Source organism: Petromyzon marinus, chromosome 54, assembly GCF_048934315.1.
Source record: "Petromyzon marinus isolate PM22_M1 ecotype Great Lakes invasive population chromosome 54, UKy_Petmar_22M1.pri1.0, whole genome shotgun sequence".
Taxonomy (NCBI): domain Eukaryota; kingdom Metazoa; phylum Chordata; class Hyperoartia; order Petromyzontiformes; family Petromyzontidae; genus Petromyzon; species Petromyzon marinus.
Genome location: NC_133720.1, coordinates 6,850,418 through 6,869,915, shown reverse-complemented (window position 1 = coordinate 6,869,915; position 19,498 = coordinate 6,850,418). Strand labels below are relative to the sequence as shown.

Below are 19,498 nucleotides of genomic sequence, written 5' to 3'. Positions count from 1 at the left end.
CCAGTGGCAATGGTTTACACACCGCACCAGGTACTCATTTTGAGGCTGAGTTGACCTAGGGGAAGCCCAGGACCGGTTCAGATCACAAATCACCGGTGTTGGCCGTGAGCGGGAATCGAACCCGGGTCGCCGGGGTTCGTAATAGCGCAGTGAGCTAACCGCTGCACCACCGCTCCCCCCCAAGTGACACACACACACAGATAACAATGACGCGTGTACAAACGTCTATAACTTATCATCAGCAGCAGCAGCATCAGCTGAGTGTCAGGATGATCGTTCGGTGCTGCTTGCCAGATACAGTGATGCTATTTCAAGTTTTAGTTTTCCTCACAGCTCCCATCTCTCGCTCTCTCTCCATCCCTCCCTCTCCCCACATCGCATTCCCCCTCCACCCATCAAAAATAAACGGAATGTATTTGCGTGGAGGGTGATAATTATGGTACAAGGAGAACTGGACATTTGCACGCACGGTTATATATGTGTGTGTGTGTTCTGAATCTGTCCTGGGCCTCCCCTAGGTCGACTCAGCCTCAAATGAGCACCCGGTCCGGTGTGTAGTCAACGTCGCCCTAAGGGAGACAAAGGCGGCCAGGCGCGGTGCTGGGCGCCCACAGCCGTCTCGTGTGCCGCTCAAGGCCAATGTAGACAAGTCTGTTATGGCTGTACGGGCGACCTTTGTCTCTTTTGTATGTATGCTCGGGTAAAGGTGAAGCCCTGCAAGTGCACGCTCACACCACCTGCTGGTGGAAGGGGCCTCCTCCACCTCGCGTGGGTATGCTGATGTTTACGCATCGCACCAGGTACGGGGCCATCCATCTCGTACGTACGCATGGAGGGGGGAGGAGGGGGGGTTAACCCAAATGCGTGCGTATGGGGGGGGGGGGAGAGGTCTACTGACAATGTACGGATAGGAAACGGGGCGGTTGAAGCCTCGATAATAATTTGTCTACATTGGCCTTCAAATGAGTCTGATAGTCCGGCGGCGGTGGACTATCTGTTTGCTTAAACGCGTCAATATTATTCATCCTTGATCGTTTCTGCGTGGATTAAATATCGGCCGTTCTATAGGATTCGGGAGGGGGGGGGGGGGGGTGTAAAAAGTCCGCGTGTCTACAGGGAGGGGGGGAGAGGTCAAGTTTTGACAGATTTTTTTGCGTACCTAATCAATGGATTGCCCCTTACTCACTTCAGGCTGAGTCGACCTAGGGGAGGAACGGTTCGGATATTGCCACCGGTGATGTGGGCGGCAATCGAGCTGGGGTCGCCGGGTTCGTAGCGCAGTGCGCTAACCGCTGCGCCACCGCTCTTCAAACTCAAACACAGATATGCAGTCAAACACGCCCAAACATAGACACTCACAAAAGACAAAGATCCCCCGTATAACCTTAGCAGCCTGTCGGGGCAAGTGCTGTTAGTGGGCACCTATGAAGACCGGAACGGTACACGAGGGGGTGGGTGGCCAGCAGCCAGTGGCGATGTTTACGCACCGCACCGGGCACTCGTTTGAGGCTGAGTCGACCTAGGGGAGGCCCAGGACCGGTTCAGCTATCGGTCGCCGACGTTTGGGGTGGCCGCGAGCGGGAATCGAAACTCGGGTCGCCGGGGTTCGCAGAGCGGCGCGCTAACCGCCGCGCCACCGCTCCTCCATAACAAACAGACATGCACGCACATGTCCAACATACACACACACGCGCGCGCGCACGCTCACACACACAGAACCCAAGCCATGTGGAATCTTGGGCACTCAACACTACTACCACTGTACGTTCTGTTCCCAAGTGCGTCGTGGGGACACGTGTGGTGGTGGCGGCGGCGGTGGTGAGCGCAGTGGGCCGCTGGGTTTGGCGACCAGAGTTCAATTCCCCCCCCGCTCACGGCCACCACCAACGCCAGCGACGATTACGCTGAACGGGTCGCTGCGCCGCCAATGACCAACATCCCCGCGCCGTTCGCCACTGAACGACGAGCGACTGTGCCAGGCGAGGTTCACTTGTTTGAGGCCACGTGGAGTATCGAAGGCTCGTCGACGAGGAGGTCTCGGGACAGAGCCAGGCGGTGCCATGGGTTTGGCTTTGTGAGATGACCGGGAGATGCGCAACCATCAGCTGTCACCCCCTCGGCAATGCCCTCCGTCGACCACGTTCATCAATGTAATAACAGTGTGACCTTTAAACGTGCAATATATATAACTAGCTTGTTTGGTCGTCCAAGGACGGGTGTGTATTGCAGTAAATATGAAATATTCAATAGAAAAATTGTTCAGCTCATGATTATTAATGGGGGGGGGGGGGGGGGGGGGGGTGTTGTACCATGTGGAGTGGCGTCACCCGCTAATGGTTATTGGGAAGGGGTGCGGCATGTGGAGTCACGTGGAGGGGTGCACAGGCGATGTCTCGGGCAATGTCTCCTTCTTCATAGCACACGATAGGGCAATTGCCCGAAACGTCCGCATTTTGTTTGCTCCCTTTTCAAGTCCCGACACACACAAGGTGGTATCATTGACAGCGGACGCGTCCAATGTCTCTGTGTATCTGTGCTTGTCCAACCACCACCCCCCACACACCCACTACCAACTCAGCTGCAGCAGCAACAGCAGGTATCGCCAAACATCCCCGTATATAGCGTGAGAGGGTTTTTCTTTGCTGTTGTAAATTATAATTCGGATTTGCCACACGTCCAATAACATTTTGCCAGTTGTGGACTGGGACCTTAAACGGGTCGAACTAGATCAAATAGGCGACGTTTCGGGTGATGGCACTTTCTTCACAGCACACGAAAGGGGCCGTTTGCCCGAAACGTCGCCAGTATATCTATTTTTTTCCTATAAAAGAAAAAGGGCACACACACACACGTGTGACGCGTCCAATGTCTTTGCGATCTGTGCTTCTGTTAGCCCCACTGCCAACTCTGCAGTAGCAGCAGCAGCAGCGGCAGCAACATGGAACTAACTTATCCCCGTATATAGCGTGAGAGGGTTTTGTTGCTGTTGTTGAAATTTGTAATTTGGATAAGCCCCACGTCGATTGCATTTCCCAGTGTTGATAGCAATGCCTTAGTCAGGGAAAGAAAGTTATTTATTTATTTACCCCCCCCCTCCCCCGGGAATGGTTTTATTTATTTATTTTGCCCCCCCACCCCCCGCTGCCTCGCCTCTGTGACCATTGGACAGAATTTCAACGTGGGTGACGTCACAGCAAAATCAGCTGTTCACCCAAACAAGACCGGGGGGGATGGTTGTGGGGGGCCTCGTGGCGGAGGGGAGGGGCTGTGGGTGGATGGAAAATGATATTCAGCACTGACACACACACACGCGCCCACACAGACACACAGAAACACCCACACACATATATATAGGGCTACCTAACTCGGCACACACACCACGGATACAACCAGTCCAGTTGCCTGTCAATCAAAATATATATGCGGCATTGTAATTACGATTAATGCTTTTAACGTCGCTGTCAAGGGCGATAGGCTGAGTGACAGCGTAAAAAGTACTGTCACATAGACTGCATTGATTTGTGTTGAATTCACAACGGCTGAAGGGAGAAGCTGGCTTTTGGGTGAGTGTACGCGTGTATGTGTGTCTCTGTCTGTGTGTATCTGTGTGTGTGTCTCTGTCTGTGTGTGTATCTGTGTGTGTCTCTGTTTGTGTGTATCTGTGTGTGTCTCTCTGTCTGTGTGTGTGGATCTGTGGCCTCAACGTGCACATAGCCTGGCACAAGCGCCGTGGTGACATCACCGCCGCTCAGTGGCAATTGGCAGTTGTTGTGTGTCGGTATGTGTATGTGTGTGCGTATGTGTGTGTGTATGTGTGTGTCACTGCGTGTGTGTGAGTGAGTGGTGTATAGTCTAGTGATGTTCTAGACGAGCTAGAACATAATGTGAGTGAGTGGTGTATAGTCTAGTGATGCTCTAGAAGGGTTATAACAGAATGTGAGTGAGTGGTGTATAGTCTAGTGATGCTCTAGAAGGGTTATAACAGAATGTGAGTGAGTGGTGTATAGTCTAGTGATGCTCTAGAAGGGTTATAACAGAATGTGAGTGAGTGGTGTATAGTCTCGTGATGCTCTAGAAGGGTTATAACAGAATGTGAGTGAATGGTGTATAGTCTAGTGATGCTCTAGAAGGGTTATAACAGAATGTGAGTGAGTGGTGTATAGTCTAGTGATGCTCTAGAAGGGCTAGAAGAGAATGTGAGTGGTGTATAGTCTAGTGATGCTCTAGAAGGACTACAACAGAATGTGAGTGAGTGGTGTATAGTCTAGTGATGCTCTAGAAGGGTTATAACAGAATGTGAGTGAGTGGTGTATAGTCTAGTGATGATCTAGAAGAGCTAGAACAGAATGTGAGTGAGTGGTGTATAGTCTAGTGATGCTCTAGAAGGACTGCAACAGAATGTGAGTGAGTGGTGTATAGTCTAGTGATGCTCTAGACGAGCTAGAACAGAATGTGAGTGGTGTATAGTCTAGTGATGCTCTAGAAGGGTTATATCAGAATGTGAGTGAGTGGTGTATAGTCTAGTGATGCTCTAGAAGGGTTATAACAGAATGTGGGTGAGTGGTGTATAGTCTAGTGATGCTCTAGAAGGCTTATAACAGAATGTGGGTGAGTGGTGTATAGTCTAGTGATGCTCTAGAAGGGCTACAACAGAATGTGAGTGAGTGGTGTATAGTCTAGTGATGATCTAGAAGAGTTATAACAGAATGTGCGTGAGTGGTGTATAGTCTAGTGATGCTCTAGAAGGGTTATAACAGAATGTGGGTGAGTGGTGTATAGTCTAGTGATGCTCTAGAAGGGTTATAAGAGAATGTGGGTGAGTGGTGTATAGTCTAGTGATGCTCTAGAAGGGCTACAACAGAATGTGAGTGAGTGATGTATAGTCTAGTGATGATCTAGAAGGGTTATAACATAATGTGCGTGAGTGGTGTATAGTCTAGTGATGCTCTAGAAGGGCTATAACAGAATGTGAGTGAGTGGTGTATAGTCTAGTGATGCTCTAGACGAGTTGGACAGAATGTGAGTGAGTGGTGTATAGTCTAGTGATGCTCTAGAAGGGCTAGAAGAGAATGTGAGTGGTGTATAGTCTAGTGATGCTCTAGAAGGACTACAACAGAATGTGAGTGAGTGGTGTATAGTCTAGTGATGCTCTAGAATGGTTATAACAGAATGTGAGTGAGTGGTGTATAGTCTAGTGATGCTCTAGAAGGACTACAACAGAATGTGAGTGAGCGGTGTATAGTCTAGTGATGCTCTAGAAGGGCTAGAACAGAATGTGAGTGAGTGGTGTATAGTCTAGTGATGATCTAGAAGGGTTATAACAGAATGTGCGTGAGTGGTGTATAGTCTAGCGATGCTCTAGTAGGGTTATAACAGAATGTGAGTGAGTGGTGTATAGTCTAGCGATGCTCTAGAAGGGCTAGAACAACGTGAGTGATGTCGATGCTTACGTTTGCAATCTACTTAAATAAACCAATGGATGAAGGTCTCCCCACGTCATGTCGGTGATTGGAGGTTTTTGTTGTTGTAACCATACTTCACCGCGCTGGTCAGCTCGGGGTTGGTGAAGGAGGGGAGGGGTGGAGTTGGGGGTGGGCAGGGCAGGTTCTGCGGTCAATCGCCACTGATATTAGCCGTGTCTCAGAAACGAACTCAGGTGGCCGCCCCCGGTCCAAGTTCGACTCCCGCTCACGGCCACCTACACCGGTGACGATTATCTGAACCGGTCATGGGCCTCCCCTAGGTCGACTCAGCCGTAAATGTTATACCTGGTGGCGGTGTGCAAACATCGCTACTTGGGGAATTCAAAGGCGGGCGGGCGTGGTGCTGGCCACCCACCCACCCCCTCGTGCGCTGCTACTCGCTAACGGCACTTGCCCCAACAGTCTGTTTAAGGCTACGCGGGGGATCTTTGTCTTTCTCTGTCTCCAGCTCTCCAAAGAAAGGCATCGACGACACGACACGCACGCACGCACACACCGCCTGCAACTCGCTGCATTGTCACATTAACACACAGTACAGCAACAGCAATCTTACTGCTGGATTGTCACACAGAGTACAACAACAACAATCTTACTGCTGCGTTGCTCCGAGGGTACGTAAACCACACATTTCAGTCTGTCAGCACCACAGCGGGCCGTGTTTGTGATATCTGTGAGTCGTTCATAATCCGACTCGAGAATTTCGCGGCGTCCAAACGTTCAACTCGGCCACTGCAATTTGTTGAGTCTGCGTTCCTAAGCCACGATTACGGATTAGTAAAATTGATTGGTTATTATTTTAAGCGCGTGTGTGTGCGTGCGTACGTGTCGGAATATCAAAGGTTAGGGGGGTGGGTCTGCGTCTTATTCATCCGTTAGCTGAGTTGGTTGTGCGTCCGGTGGGGGGAGGGGACGTGAGTGCGCCCAGCACGAACTTAGCCAAGCGAGTCTCCCTTTCAGCAACGTCTTACAATCCGGAGATTTAGATGTAAGACAAGCAAACAGCAGCAGCAGCAGACATCCGTTACTCAGTGACGGTGACGCCACCGCCAGTGCCAGGCTCGGTGCACCTTGAGCGTCAAGGCGAGACGAGTTCGTAGCGGACACGCAACGGAGTAAAACCCCGCACCTTTGCACGTAGACACCAGCACCATCACCACCAGCACCATCACCACCAGCACCATCACCACCAGCACCATCACCACCACCAGCACCACCACCAGCACCACCACCAGCACAGGGGACACGTAGACACTATCACCAGCACCACCAGCACCACCAGCACCACCACCAGCACCACCAGCACCACCAGCACCACCACCAGCAGCAGCACAGGGGACACGTAGACAAGCAGCTATGTTCCACACGCTGTCCAGCCTGCTGTTCGGAACTTCGTCCGCGGCTGCCGTGGCCTCTTCGCGAGACCCGACCCCGGTTCGAACTCTGGAGGAGGAGGTGGACGGCTGGGTGGTGCTGGAGCTCGTGAGAGGTGCGAATTTGCTCCACGCCCGCACGCCAACAACAACAACAACCATCGCCGCAACAACCACCACGCCATCACCACGGTGATGGTGGTGGCGGTGAAGGTGCCTCGTGAGACGTGGTCTATCCACTGCTGGGTGAAAGCCCTTTGGGGCCGTCCATAAATGACGTCACGCACCTAGGCGGGGGGGGGGGGGGGTGTCAGACATTTGTGACTTTGTGTGACGAGGGGGAGGGGGGGGTTGAGAAATGTGACGTCACATCAAAATGCGCAAATTTAAACAAATACGGAATTGTTATAACAACACTAATTGTGTTATAACAACACTCCTACAACATCAGAGTGCAGCGCCACATTAAATACGCACTACAATGACAATAGTTTAACGCGATTTGAAGCGTGTTTTATTTTCTAAATGGAAATATGGTTTTGCGGGGGGGGTGGGGGGTGGCAGAGCTTTGTGACGTCATATTTGAGGGGTGGGGTCTGACTTTTTGTGACGTCGTGTGACGAAGAGGGGGGGAGGAGGGGTCAAAAATCGCGTGACGTCATTTATGGACGTCCCCTTTCCCCCATCGTCGTCACCGTCACGTGACCATGGCGAGTCGTGGTCTATCCACTGCTAGATGCAAATCCTTCCCCAACCGCAGTCATCTTCACCATCATGAGCCACGGTCTTGCGCTGCCCCACCCCCCACACACAAGTTAGCGCAATGGGGCGGGGGAGGCGAGGGAGGGGAGGCGCCTTAATAGGTGCTCGCTAACTCCGTGTGATCCCCCCGCAGGTGTGGAGTCGACCGAGTTGGTGGCTTGCGACCCCCAGACGACCAGGCAGGAGGAGAGGCCCCTGGAGAGGCTGGGAACGTCGTGGTGCAGCGACGCGGGCCTCAGGCTCGTGACGCCCGACTGTGAGCTGCTCATCAGGTGAAGGAAGTCACAAAGTGACGGCTGCTACGCTACACTATACACTACACTACTATAAACTACACTATAAACTATACACTACTATACACTACACTATACACTACACTACTATACACTACACTACTATAAACTACACTATAAACTATACACTACTATACACTACACTATACACTACTATACACTACACTATACACTACACTATACACTACACTATACACTACACTATACACTACACACTACACTATACACTACACTATACACTACACTATACACTACACTACACTCTACACTACTATACACTACTATAAACTACACTATACACTACTATACACTACACTACTATACACTACTATACACTACACTACCATACACTACACTATACACAACTACACTATACATTACACTATACACTACTATACACTATGCTATACACTACACTATACACTACACTATACACTACACTATACACTACACTATACACTACACACTACACTATACACTACACTATACACTACACTATACACTACACTATACACTACACACTACACTATACACTACACACTACACTATACACTACACACTATACACTACTATACACTACACTATACACTACACTATACACTACACTCTACACTACACTATACACTACACACTACACTATACACTACACTATACACTACACTATACACTACACTATACTACTACTATACACTACACTCTACACTACACTATACACTACTATACACTACACTATACATTATACACTACACTATACACTACACACTACACTATACTATACACTACTATACACTACACTATACTATACACTACTATACACTACTATACACTACACTACTATACACTACACTATACATTACACTATACACTACTATACACTACGCTATACACTACACTATACACTACACACTACACTATACACTACACACTACACTATACACTACACTATACACTACACACTACACTATACACTACACTATACACTACACACTACACTATACACTATTCACTATACACTACACACTACACTACTATACACTACACTATACACTACACTCTACACTACACTATACACTACACTATACACTACACTATACACTACACTATACACTACACTACTACTATACACTACACTCTACACTACACACTACACTATACACTACACTACTACTATACACTACACTCTACACTACACTTTACACTACACTATACACTACACACTACAATATACACTACACTATACACTACACTATACACTACACTACTACTATACACTACACTATACACTACACTATACACTGCACTACTATACACTACACTATACACTGCACTACTAACTACACTATACACTGCACTACTATACACTACACTCTACACTACACTATACACTGCACTACTATACACTACACTATACTACTATATACTACACACTACAATACTATACACTAGTGTACACTACACTACTATACACTACTATTCACTACACTACTACACTACACTATACACTACTATACACTACACTATTCTATACTTCACTATACACTGCACTACTACACACTACTCTATATACTACACTACTATATACTACACTACTACATACCTGTCAACCCCTTATCAGTGCCCTACCTTATAACACACCAATACAGAGACCTTATTGATCATCCGGCACCCCTTATACATCTCAACGTTCATCCTACAAAGTCCCATCGCAAGAGAGAAACACGAACAAACAGATACAAACATTTACGTTTTGATTTAAAGCTTTCGTGACTGCAGTGATTCATATTCTTGGTTCTTTCGGTAAAGTCACGTTGAAGGGAAACAATAAAATTATAAAATATATGATGATGATGACTGTTTGTGTTACAGTCGAAACGTCGTGAGAATTTTATTATTTTATATGTTTATATTTTTTATTATTTTATTGTTTCCCTTCAACGTGGCTTTACCGAAAGAACCATGAATATGAGACATTAACGTGTTGGGACGGCTGTGCACCGTATGGAGCTGACAACTCACATTCCCTTGACAAGAATACGGGTCAAACCGTACGGGCTGACGACTATCCAGATGACCCTTGGTTGAACCGGTCCTGGGCCTCCCCTGGGTCGTGGAGCAATGTGTAAACATCGCCACTGGGGGATGACAAAGGCGGTCGGGCGTGGTTGCTGGCACCCACCCCCTCGTGTGCCGTGTGCCAGGGACCCCCTTCATAGGTGCTGCTCCTCGCTAACAGCACTTGCACCCCGCGGTCTTGTCGCAGGCTATATGGGGGCTCTTTGTCTTTGTAGTAACGACGTTATCAGCTTAGGGGGTGCGGCCATCGGTCAGGTAGGGCCCCCCCCCCGCCTCAATAACTGCGTTATCTCGCACGCTCGCACCTAGAGGCTAATTATAAACGGCGGCCTCATCTTTGCCCTAGTTACATCCACGTCGCTACGCTCACGGTCTCGAACATTTAACGCTGTACGGGGGGAGGGGTGGTGGTGCGCTAAGTCCCTTCCCCCGTGTAGCCCCCAGGCTATGGAACGGCTCTTCCACGACCTATCCAGGGATCTCTTGAGTCTGTGGACATTTTTTGTTTGTTTTAAAAATGCGCCTTAAAACCTATTTATACGCCTCCGCTTATTAAACTGTTAGTGAATTTCGTAAATTACTCGAAAAATATATTTCTAATATAATTATTTTTCGTGCTGAGCGCCTGCCGCTGCGTCCTGTACAGCGCGTCGAGATCATTGATGAAAAGCGCAATATAAATGTAATCATAATTATTATAAAGTTTTGGGTTCTTTGACACTGTTGTTGAAAAGATATCTCTATGGTTGTTGTTAAAGGGGGGGGGGGCCCTACTCGTAGCTTTGGCCACCAGGGGGGAGTGGGGGGCAAGGCCCCCCACCCTTGCCCCCACCCTAGTTACGCCAATGCCTTGTTAATATTGTAGTATCATTACAATCTGTGAGCAGCAAACATTTTCAAATTCATTGTTTTCTTTGGTGGTGGTGGTGGTGGTTGGGGGGGGGGGGTTTACGGACAGATCGCTTGAGCACAATGTCCTGCTGCTGTCTCGTACACCCTCCTCCACCCGACACAACCGAACAAATAAAGTTGTCACGTGACCACGCCACGTGCGCATTGCTTCACCACGCGCGCACGTGGAAGATAAGTCCGCACGTGCGCGCGCACAGATGAACGTTGAGGCTCGAACCAATGCTGCTCACTTCTATGCCCTCTCCACATTCCTATGGCGGCGGGCGAGTCTCTCAATAGAACGACCGCTGTTGACTCCCCCCGCAAAGTGGTTCTGCCCCTAGAGTTGTTGTTGTTGTTGTTTTTTTGTATCGACCACGGAGGGATGATGGGTCCGGGTCAACCTCTCGCAACCTTCTCGACCGTTGCGAGCCGCCTGCTCCGCCGCACAGCCACATGGGGCGGCCACGTGCCAAGTTGAGACGCAGAATGAAAAATAAACACAACGCAAAGACAAAGGTCCCCCTTGTAGCCTTAACAGAATGTCGGGGGCAAGTGCGGTTAGCGAGCACCGATGAAAGCCGGCACGACAACTCGAAGGGGGGTTTGTGGGTGGCCAGCACCCCGCCCGGCCGCCTTTGTCTCCCACAGTGGAGATGTTTCACACAGCGCACCAGCTACCACTGATTTGAGGCTGAGTCGACCGGTTCAGGTAACCGTCACCAGTGTTGGTCGTGAGCGAGAATCGAACTCGCGTCGCCGGGTTCGTCGCGCAGCGCGCCCACCGCTGCGCCACCGCTCCCCACACACTAACGCGTGCTACCCTGTGTGTATATACATTATACAAGGCACACGCCGTTCCGTGGCGAGAGGTCAAGCGTCGTCCAATTCTGTCCCAGGGTCGTGTTCTTTGTGGCGAAGGGCAGCGAGAAGCGAGCAGGGCACACGTCAGTGCAGGGCGGAGGGAGGGGGGGGAGGTGTGGGGGGTTGGCTCCGAGGGCTTTAAGAACGGTCCGGGGTTCATCTTTCGGCCCTCGTGGCCCAGATTAGGCCCGGCCTATTGTTGGCGTAAGGGGCCGTCCATAAATGACGTCACGCACCTGGGGGGGGGGGGTGGTCAGACATTTGTGACGATGTGTGACGGGGGGGGGGGGTGAGAAATGTGACGTCACATCAAAAAGGTGCAACTTTAAATAAATATAGACAACACGTTTAATATTCATATTCTTGGTTCTTTCGGTATAGTCACGTAGAAGGGAATCAATAAAATAATACAAATATAAAACAATAAAATTCTTACGACGTTTCGACTGCAACACAAGCAATCATCATCAGGCGTGAAAACCACGGAGAGCGATTTGACAGTTTGTTCAGATGGACGAGTCCATCTATGTTCGGAAAAGAGGAGGGGGGATACGAAAAATAATGGATGCGGTCTGAAAGCCACCTTAAGCGTGATCAATCAATTAAGACCCGAAATGGTTTATCAATTCCTTCCAATGATTGCTAAGCCAGAATCCATCTTCTCGGTTGAAATTGTCTCTGTATTTGTATATGTATATGTGGATAGCCTCATGAACGAATCTCTCATGGTAACCAGATGGCTTGCAAAGAACCTCTGTCTTGGAGAAGTCAATATCATGTGAGCCTACTGAATTATAACAGTGATCTGCCACGGCCGAGGTGTTGGTCCTACCGTGTTTCAGGTCTGCTTTGTGTTCAGGAATGCGGTCCGAGACATGTCGTTTGGTTTCTCCAATGTAACTACTACCACGGAGGCAACTTAGTTTGTAGACGCCAGGGTACTGTATGTCCGAAATCACATCTTTTACAGACGGAACCAGATCACGGATTTTATGTAATTTATTGAATCAGACCTGGATCTTGTGTTAGTTCAAGATTTTGGAGATCTCTTTTCTGATCCCCGCAATGTAGGGTAAAGTGATGGTTTTGAAAGGCTCCTCAAGAGGGTCCTTCTTCATTGTTGGAGTGATAGCTTTGCGGATTGTGTAGTCGGAATAACCATTAGCCTTAAGAGCTTGGTGTACGTGCTTAAGTAGAACACGTTCTACTTAATTAAATATATTTTTTAAATAAATGTTTTCTCCTACAACATCAGAGTGCAGCGCCACATTAAATACGCACTACAATGACAATAGTTTAAAGCGATTTGAAGCACGTTTTATATATTTTTTTGGGGGGGGGGGCAGAGCTTTGTGACGTCATATTTGAGGGGGGGGGGTCTGACTTTTTGTGACGCCGTGTGACGAGGGGGGGGGTCAAATATCGTCCCAAATCGCGTGACGTCATTTATGGACGGCCCCTAAGAAGCGGCGTGCCACCGGGGTGGAGGGAGGTGGGAGTTTACAATCGGCGGACCCGTTCGTTTGTGTTTGTGTTGTTAACTCACCTATCCCATTGGTGGATCGGAGACTTGGTCGCACACCATTTGACGGAAGCGAGTTAGACGCGTGGCTGATGCAGCCTCTCGCAACACAGGCACCTGTTGTGAGCATCGAGTCTGCATTAGCGAGGCCGCTGATGGTCTTCATGCTAAGATACTTGATATGCACCCATAATATTCTCGGTTCTTTCGGTAAAGTCACCACGTAGAAGGGAAACAATAAAATAAGAAATAAAAAAATTAAAACAATAAAATTCTCGCGACGTTTCGACTGCAACACAAGCAATCGTCATCAATGATTGCCTGTGTTGCAGTCGAAACGTCGTGAGAATTTTATTGTTTTATTCATTTATTGTTTCCCTTCTACGTGATGACTTTACCCAAAGAACAAGAATATGAATCGCTGCAGTCACGAAAGCTTTAAATAAAAATTGCACCTATCAATTGTAACTCGCTTATCTTTTCTCTCATTTGCCCTCCTATCTATTGTTTGTTATCGCAACTTACTGGCGCGCCCCTGCTGGGCATCTGTGGCGGGGGAGGGGGGGAAGAGCTTCACAGCTCATCGGATTCCTCTCAATAAATATTCAGATTAAATCGTCACTCGCCCGAATTATCACCGCGTAACTCTCAACTCCCCCCACCCCCACCCCCAGCCGATCCAGAGCCCACCCGACCCCCACAATCGTCCCCATCTTTCCCACCGCCTCCTCCGACAACAACAACAATGACGACGAGGAGGCTGGCCAGCATCTGCGACGGCGCTGGCAGCAGCAGCAGCAGCGAGGCCACGTGCTCACGTTGGGGCCACCGCCTCAGCTGCTACCTAGGCGCTACCAGCAGCACCACCAGCAGCACCACCACCATCAGCACCACCAGCAGCACCACCATCAGCACCATCAGCAGCAGCAGAGGAGGAGGGGAAGTCGGGCTCGGCAGAGAGTGGCGCTGTCGGCGCTGCACCAGCCGTGCGGGCGCGCGTTCAACTTCTGAGAGGGTGGCGCGCGTGACAGACGGACGGACTGACGGACGGACGGACGGATGCAGCGAGGGAAGGGCGGAGAGGATGGATGGATTGTATAGGGCGGCGTTCTTCATTGCAAGGCCCCCAAGAGCCACGTGTGGTCCCTGGGGGCCTTTAGCGCGGCCCCTTGGCCGTGCGGCGCCCCGATACAAAACACAACGCTGACAACCTCCACCATCATCATCATCATCACCACCACCATCATCACCATCATCATCACCATCATCATCACCACCATCATCATCACCACCATCATCATCACCACCATCACCATCATCATCACCATCATCATCACCATCATCATCAGCGTTGCCGTGCTGCTGTCAAACCCCCAATGGTTTCAAAATGATGGGTGGCGCCACACTCACACACTGCTGATGTCTTATCGGTGATAGTGCTCCTCACACCCCCCCCCCCAGCCCCCCCCCCCCCTAAGCAACTGCACTAGTGGGATACACACTCACTAGTACACACTTACCACTACACACACTACACACACCACTACACTCACTCACCACTACACACCACTACACACACTCACTCACCACTACACACACTCACTCACCACTACACACACACTCACTACTACACACTCACCACTATACACACACTCACCACTACACACACACACTCATCACTACACACACTCCCCTACACACTTACCACTACATACACCACTACACACACACTCACCACTACACTTGCACTCACCACTACACACCACTACACGCACACAAAAAAGACAAAGATCCCCCATATAGCCTGTATCAGACTGTAGGGGCAAGTGCTGTTATCGAGCACCTATGGAAGGCCGGAACGGCACACGAAGGGGTGGGTAGCCAGCACCACGCCCGACCGCCTTTGTCTCCCTAGTGGCGATGTTTACACACCGCACCAGGTACTAATTTGAGGCTGAGTCGACCTAGGGGAGGCCCAGGACCGGTTCAAATAATCGTCACCGGCGTTGGCCGTGAGCGGGAATCGAACCCGGGACGCCGGGTTCGTAGCGCTAACCGCTGCACCACCGCTCTCTCGGACCGACGGACACAACCAGACACGCGGTCACCGTGCAATCATCACCCGCAGGCTACGGTCCGCGCTTCCCCCAAATCATCACCGGCAGGCTACGATCCGCGCTTCCCCCAAAAGCAACTCTCTCGACGTCTGGAGCTCACGGGTTCAGGGGTGAGATTCCCCCTTCACCACCACCACCACCCTCGCCCCTGCCTGTAAGCGTGTTCCCGGCAAGTGGGTGAGAGATCGGCCAATGTATAATTATCATCATCAGCAGCAGCATCCCCACAATTTTATCTCTCTCTCACTCCCGTGTCCCGCGGGATGAATATAGACCACGATCGTCTCGCACGCGTCCTGTGCGTGCGAGCTCAGCTGATGGGGAACACCGTGGGCAGGAGCCACTTGCTAGGTCATTGGTCACTGACAAAACAAAGACAAAGATCCCCCGTATAGCCTTAACAGACTGTTGGGGGGTGGGGGCAAGTGCTGTTGGCGAGTAGCAGCTATGAAAAGCCGGCACAGCACAGGAGGTGGGTAGCCAGTGGCGATGTTTTTTTTAAACTTTACACACCTCACCGGGTACACGTTTGAGGCTGAGTCGACCTAGGGGTAAGGGTCAGCACCGGTTCAGCTAATCCTCACCGGTGTTGGCCGTGAGCGAGAATCGAACTCGGCTCGCCGGGTTCGCAGCGCTAGCGTAGCGCTAACCGCTACACCACCGCTACACACACAGACACAGACAAAGATCCCCCCTATAGCCTTAACAGATCTTAGGGGGGGCAAGTGCTCTTGGTGAGTAGCAGCTGCCCTGTACTACGGGAGGCCGGAAAGATGGCACACGAGGAGCAGATGGGGTGGCCAGCACCCCACCTCACCCCCCCCACCCCCAATCCCCGGCCGCCTTTGTCTCACCCAGTGGCGATGTTACAGGCCGCGTGGGGCACACGTTTCCAAACGCGTGTCTCGCGACTTGCGGGCCTGAGAACGGGGCCCCAATGTGTGGATTGATGTCGTCGGCAACTCCGCGTATCGAAGATTGGTCACGTCAGAGGCAGACTTTCCAGCAGTGGTGACGATACCGTGCTGATGAGTTCTAAAAAGAGGGTGGTAGGGGGGTTTACGAAAAAGCAGTCACTGGTTGTCTCCGTGATGCCGCGTCTCACTGATTTCAGCTGCGCTCAGTCGCTCACCTTCGCTCAGAATGTTTATTGGCGGTGACCTCTGAGACGAGGGGGAACCCGCGATGCAGTTCTACAGGAACTGTTGATGGGGGTGGTTTTTAAAAATCCTTTTGTCGAAAATGCACGGAGGACGCGCGCACAATGTTTGTTTAACGCATCCTTCCTTCACGACGCACGTGATTAGAACGTCTTATATTTCACTACATCTTGGCAGATCTCCCGTTCAGCGAGTCCCCCTTCTTTTGGGGTCACGCCTAACAGAAGGATCCCCCCCCCTCCCCCTGCCCCCAACCCCGTCTCCTGCACCTCGCGAGCAGGCGAGCGGTGCAGAGTTTGCTATCGGGGGGTTGCCGGACGGAGCAAGCAGCTTCTGTTATTTGAAATGTTAACTTAGGGGGGATTAGGTGGTGGGACAGCATGTGCGGAGTGTAGTGGCGTGGCTGGCATGAACCTCGGTTAAAGGAATGGAATGCCACCACCCCTCCCCCTACTCTCCCCCCCCGCTCACCTCCCCACCCACCACCTTCTTAGACCAATTGCCTGGAACCCTCCCAACCCGCTGGGGCCTCGGTGCAGTTGCACCGCCTGCACACTCAATCGCAACTGCCAGGTGATGATGATGATGATGACGACGACGATGATGACGACAGTACACAAAGAGTGAAGCCACCCCCCTCATCATCATCATGGTGCTCCTGTCAAACCCCGCAGTGGTTCGGGGCGTGTGGCAGGACCCTCACGCACACATCCACGACGTCTTATCGGACGAGACCCTCTGAGAATGAGTGAAGAACGCTGTGATCCACCGACGCCTTCCTCTATTGAACAACAGTTGCGGGGGGCTACAGGCGCCCCCACCCTCCTCCCTAGACACCAATGCCCCGTGCGGACGGTGACGTCACCACGGCCCGTGTGCCAGGCTAGGTGCACTTTTTGAGGCCCACGTGAAGTGTCGAAGGGCTCGCTGTTGGCAGGAGGTCTCGGGACAGACCAAGGTGGTGCAATGGGCTGGCTGAGTGAGATGACCGGAAGATGCACACCATCAGCTGCACCCATAAGAGTTTTTTTTGGGGTTAGATCGCATAAATATTTAAATGTGTCGTTAAAACCCGCCACCACCCGACACATGTATACAGGGTGTTTCAAAAGGATGGACCCGATTTGAAATCGCTATATCTCTGCAACCACGAACTGCCCATGAATGAAACTTTTTATAATTTGAAAGGGCGGGGCCAAAAAAAAAGTAAACTTGATAACTCATTAAACCGCTTGTAACTTTTTGTGTAATTGTAACATGTTGCCAACGTGAAATCTACCGCTTTGAAACTGAGTCCATCTTTTTGAAAACACCCTGTATATTTACGCCATCTAACCCCAAAAACCCCCCCTCTATTATGGATTATATTGGTCGCGAAAGCCTCCCACGACGCATTAAACCATCTGCACCACCCCGCTATACTGTGCCAGCTAGACACCACGACCCAATCCCCGCATCAGCCTCCCACACCCACGGCGAGAGAGAAACCCACACACAGAACGTTCCGTCAGCGCCGACACCGCAGCCACCGCTAGACGCAACAGTGGAGTTGTGTGGTTCCGATAGGCTTTGGCTGTATCACAGGTGAAGCCCTTTGGTAGGGTATTATAGACTAGGCGTTTGGTTCTGCGGTGATTCCCAGTGTGTTAGCTCCTCGTGTAGGTGACGCGTTCAAGCATGTGCGTGTCGTGTCGTGCGTTGAATCGATGTAACCCACGCGATGTATATAGAGACATATATAGTGTGTGTCCCCCCCCCCCCCCCAGTAGTTAACACGTAGTAAACACGTGGCTGATTTTCATGTACAGGGGAATTCCCTCGATATTGGCGACGCGCGGGGGGGGGTAAGTGTTAACAATCGCGGTCTCGTTGGCAATCGACCAAAATCGTCCGGCAACGCGCCCGTTACCCCCCCCCCCCCGTTACCCCCCCTCGTTACCCCCCCCTCGTTACCCCCCCCCTCGTTACCCCCCACCACACCACCACCTCCTCCCCCCGCCAGCCCTCCACCCCTCGGGGCCGCATCAGATCTCGCAAGCTCAGCAGGGCCCTTTTTGTCTTGAGTCTGGATCAGCGCGTGCGGACCACGGGGCGACGCTACAGGCCCCCCCCCCCGGGAAATGCACAACAGTTGCGGGCAACAGAGCCGGCGGCGAGTGTGGCTGCATCAACAGATCCGTTCGTTCCACCCGGCTGGTTGACACGGAGCTTGCGTGCAACGGGTGGTAGATCTGTCGGCGTGTGTGTGGGGGGAGAGGCGAGTGTATTGACAGAATGGGCTGTTGCATGTGTACAGAGTGATGTTCTAATCTGGCATGCATGGCATATTGTCTTGACATTTACCCAGAGTGTATGGAAGTAATAACGTTGCCTAGCTGACTATGCATCTCCTTCAAATATATATTGTACTGTATATCTATGTTCCTCCACGTAAAGCAAAAATAAAAGTATTCTTTACACAACCCAGAGTGTGTAATTTCGGCAGCATTGGTTCATTACAAAGCAAAACTGTGGACCGGTTCGACATTCAGCAAGAGTAAGGCTTGGCTGAAACAATGATGAACTTGCACAGATGTTTATAGGCAAGGACACCTCTGTGTGTGTGTGTTAGATGTGGGGAGCGGTAGCGTAGTGGTTAGCGCGCTGCGCGACGAACCTGGTGACCCGGGTTCGATTCCCGCTCACGGTCAACACCATTGATGATTCACTGAACCGATCCTGGGCATCCCCTAGGTCGACTCAGCCTCAAATGAGTACCTGGTGCGGTGTGGAAACATCGTCTCTGGGGAGACAAAGGCGGCCGGGCGTAGTGCTGACCACCCACCCCCTCGTGTGCCGTGTCGGCCTGCATAGGTGCTCGCTGACAGCTGTTAAGGCTATACGGGGGATCTTTGTCTTTGTTAGATATGGGTCTTGGTTCAACACAAAATGACAGCGTAATATATACAGTAACAAAATGAGAA

The 19,498-nt window shown here is 50.9% G+C and overlaps 1 protein-coding gene across 2 annotated transcripts; it reads left to right on the top strand.

Moving 5' to 3' along the window:
* The first annotated feature begins 3,326 nt into the window (after nucleotides 1-3,326).
* On the top strand, nucleotides 3,327-18,997 carry LOC116954257 (uncharacterized). 2 transcript variants are annotated; one of them, XR_012929615.1, is made up of 5 exons: nucleotides 3,327-3,563; nucleotides 5,932-6,969; nucleotides 7,749-7,887; nucleotides 13,933-15,386; nucleotides 15,424-18,997. XR_012929615.1 is itself a non-coding variant. In XM_032974839.2 (4 exons), exons 2-4 carry the CDS (start codon nucleotides 6,837-6,839, stop codon nucleotides 14,267-14,269), a joined length of 609 nt encoding a protein of 202 aa, XP_032830730.2. In that variant the 5' UTR covers nucleotides 3,327-3,563; nucleotides 5,932-6,836; the 3' UTR covers nucleotides 14,270-18,997. The 2 variants fall into 2 exon arrangements, 1 of the variants encoding a protein (XP_032830730.2); XM_032974839.2 differs by having other exon boundaries at nucleotides 13,933-18,997.
* Nucleotides 18,998-19,498: the final 501 nt, after the last annotated feature.

What these genes read in the sequence shown, in the direction of transcription:
- LOC116954257 (XM_032974839.2), top strand. Translation starts at nt 6,837, where the DNA reads ATGTTCCACACGCTGTCCAGCCTGCTGTTCGGAACTTCGTCCGCGGCT. An exon ending in GGTGCTGGAGCTCGTGAGAG is followed by an intron (nt 6,970 to 7,748) that starts GTGCGAATTTGC and finishes ATCCCCCCGCAG; the next exon opens with GTGTGGAGTCGACCGAGTTG. An exon ending in GACTGTGAGCTGCTCATCAG is followed by an intron (nt 7,888 to 13,932) that starts GTGAAGGAAGTC and finishes CCCCACCCCCAG; the next exon opens with CCGATCCAGAGCCCACCCGA.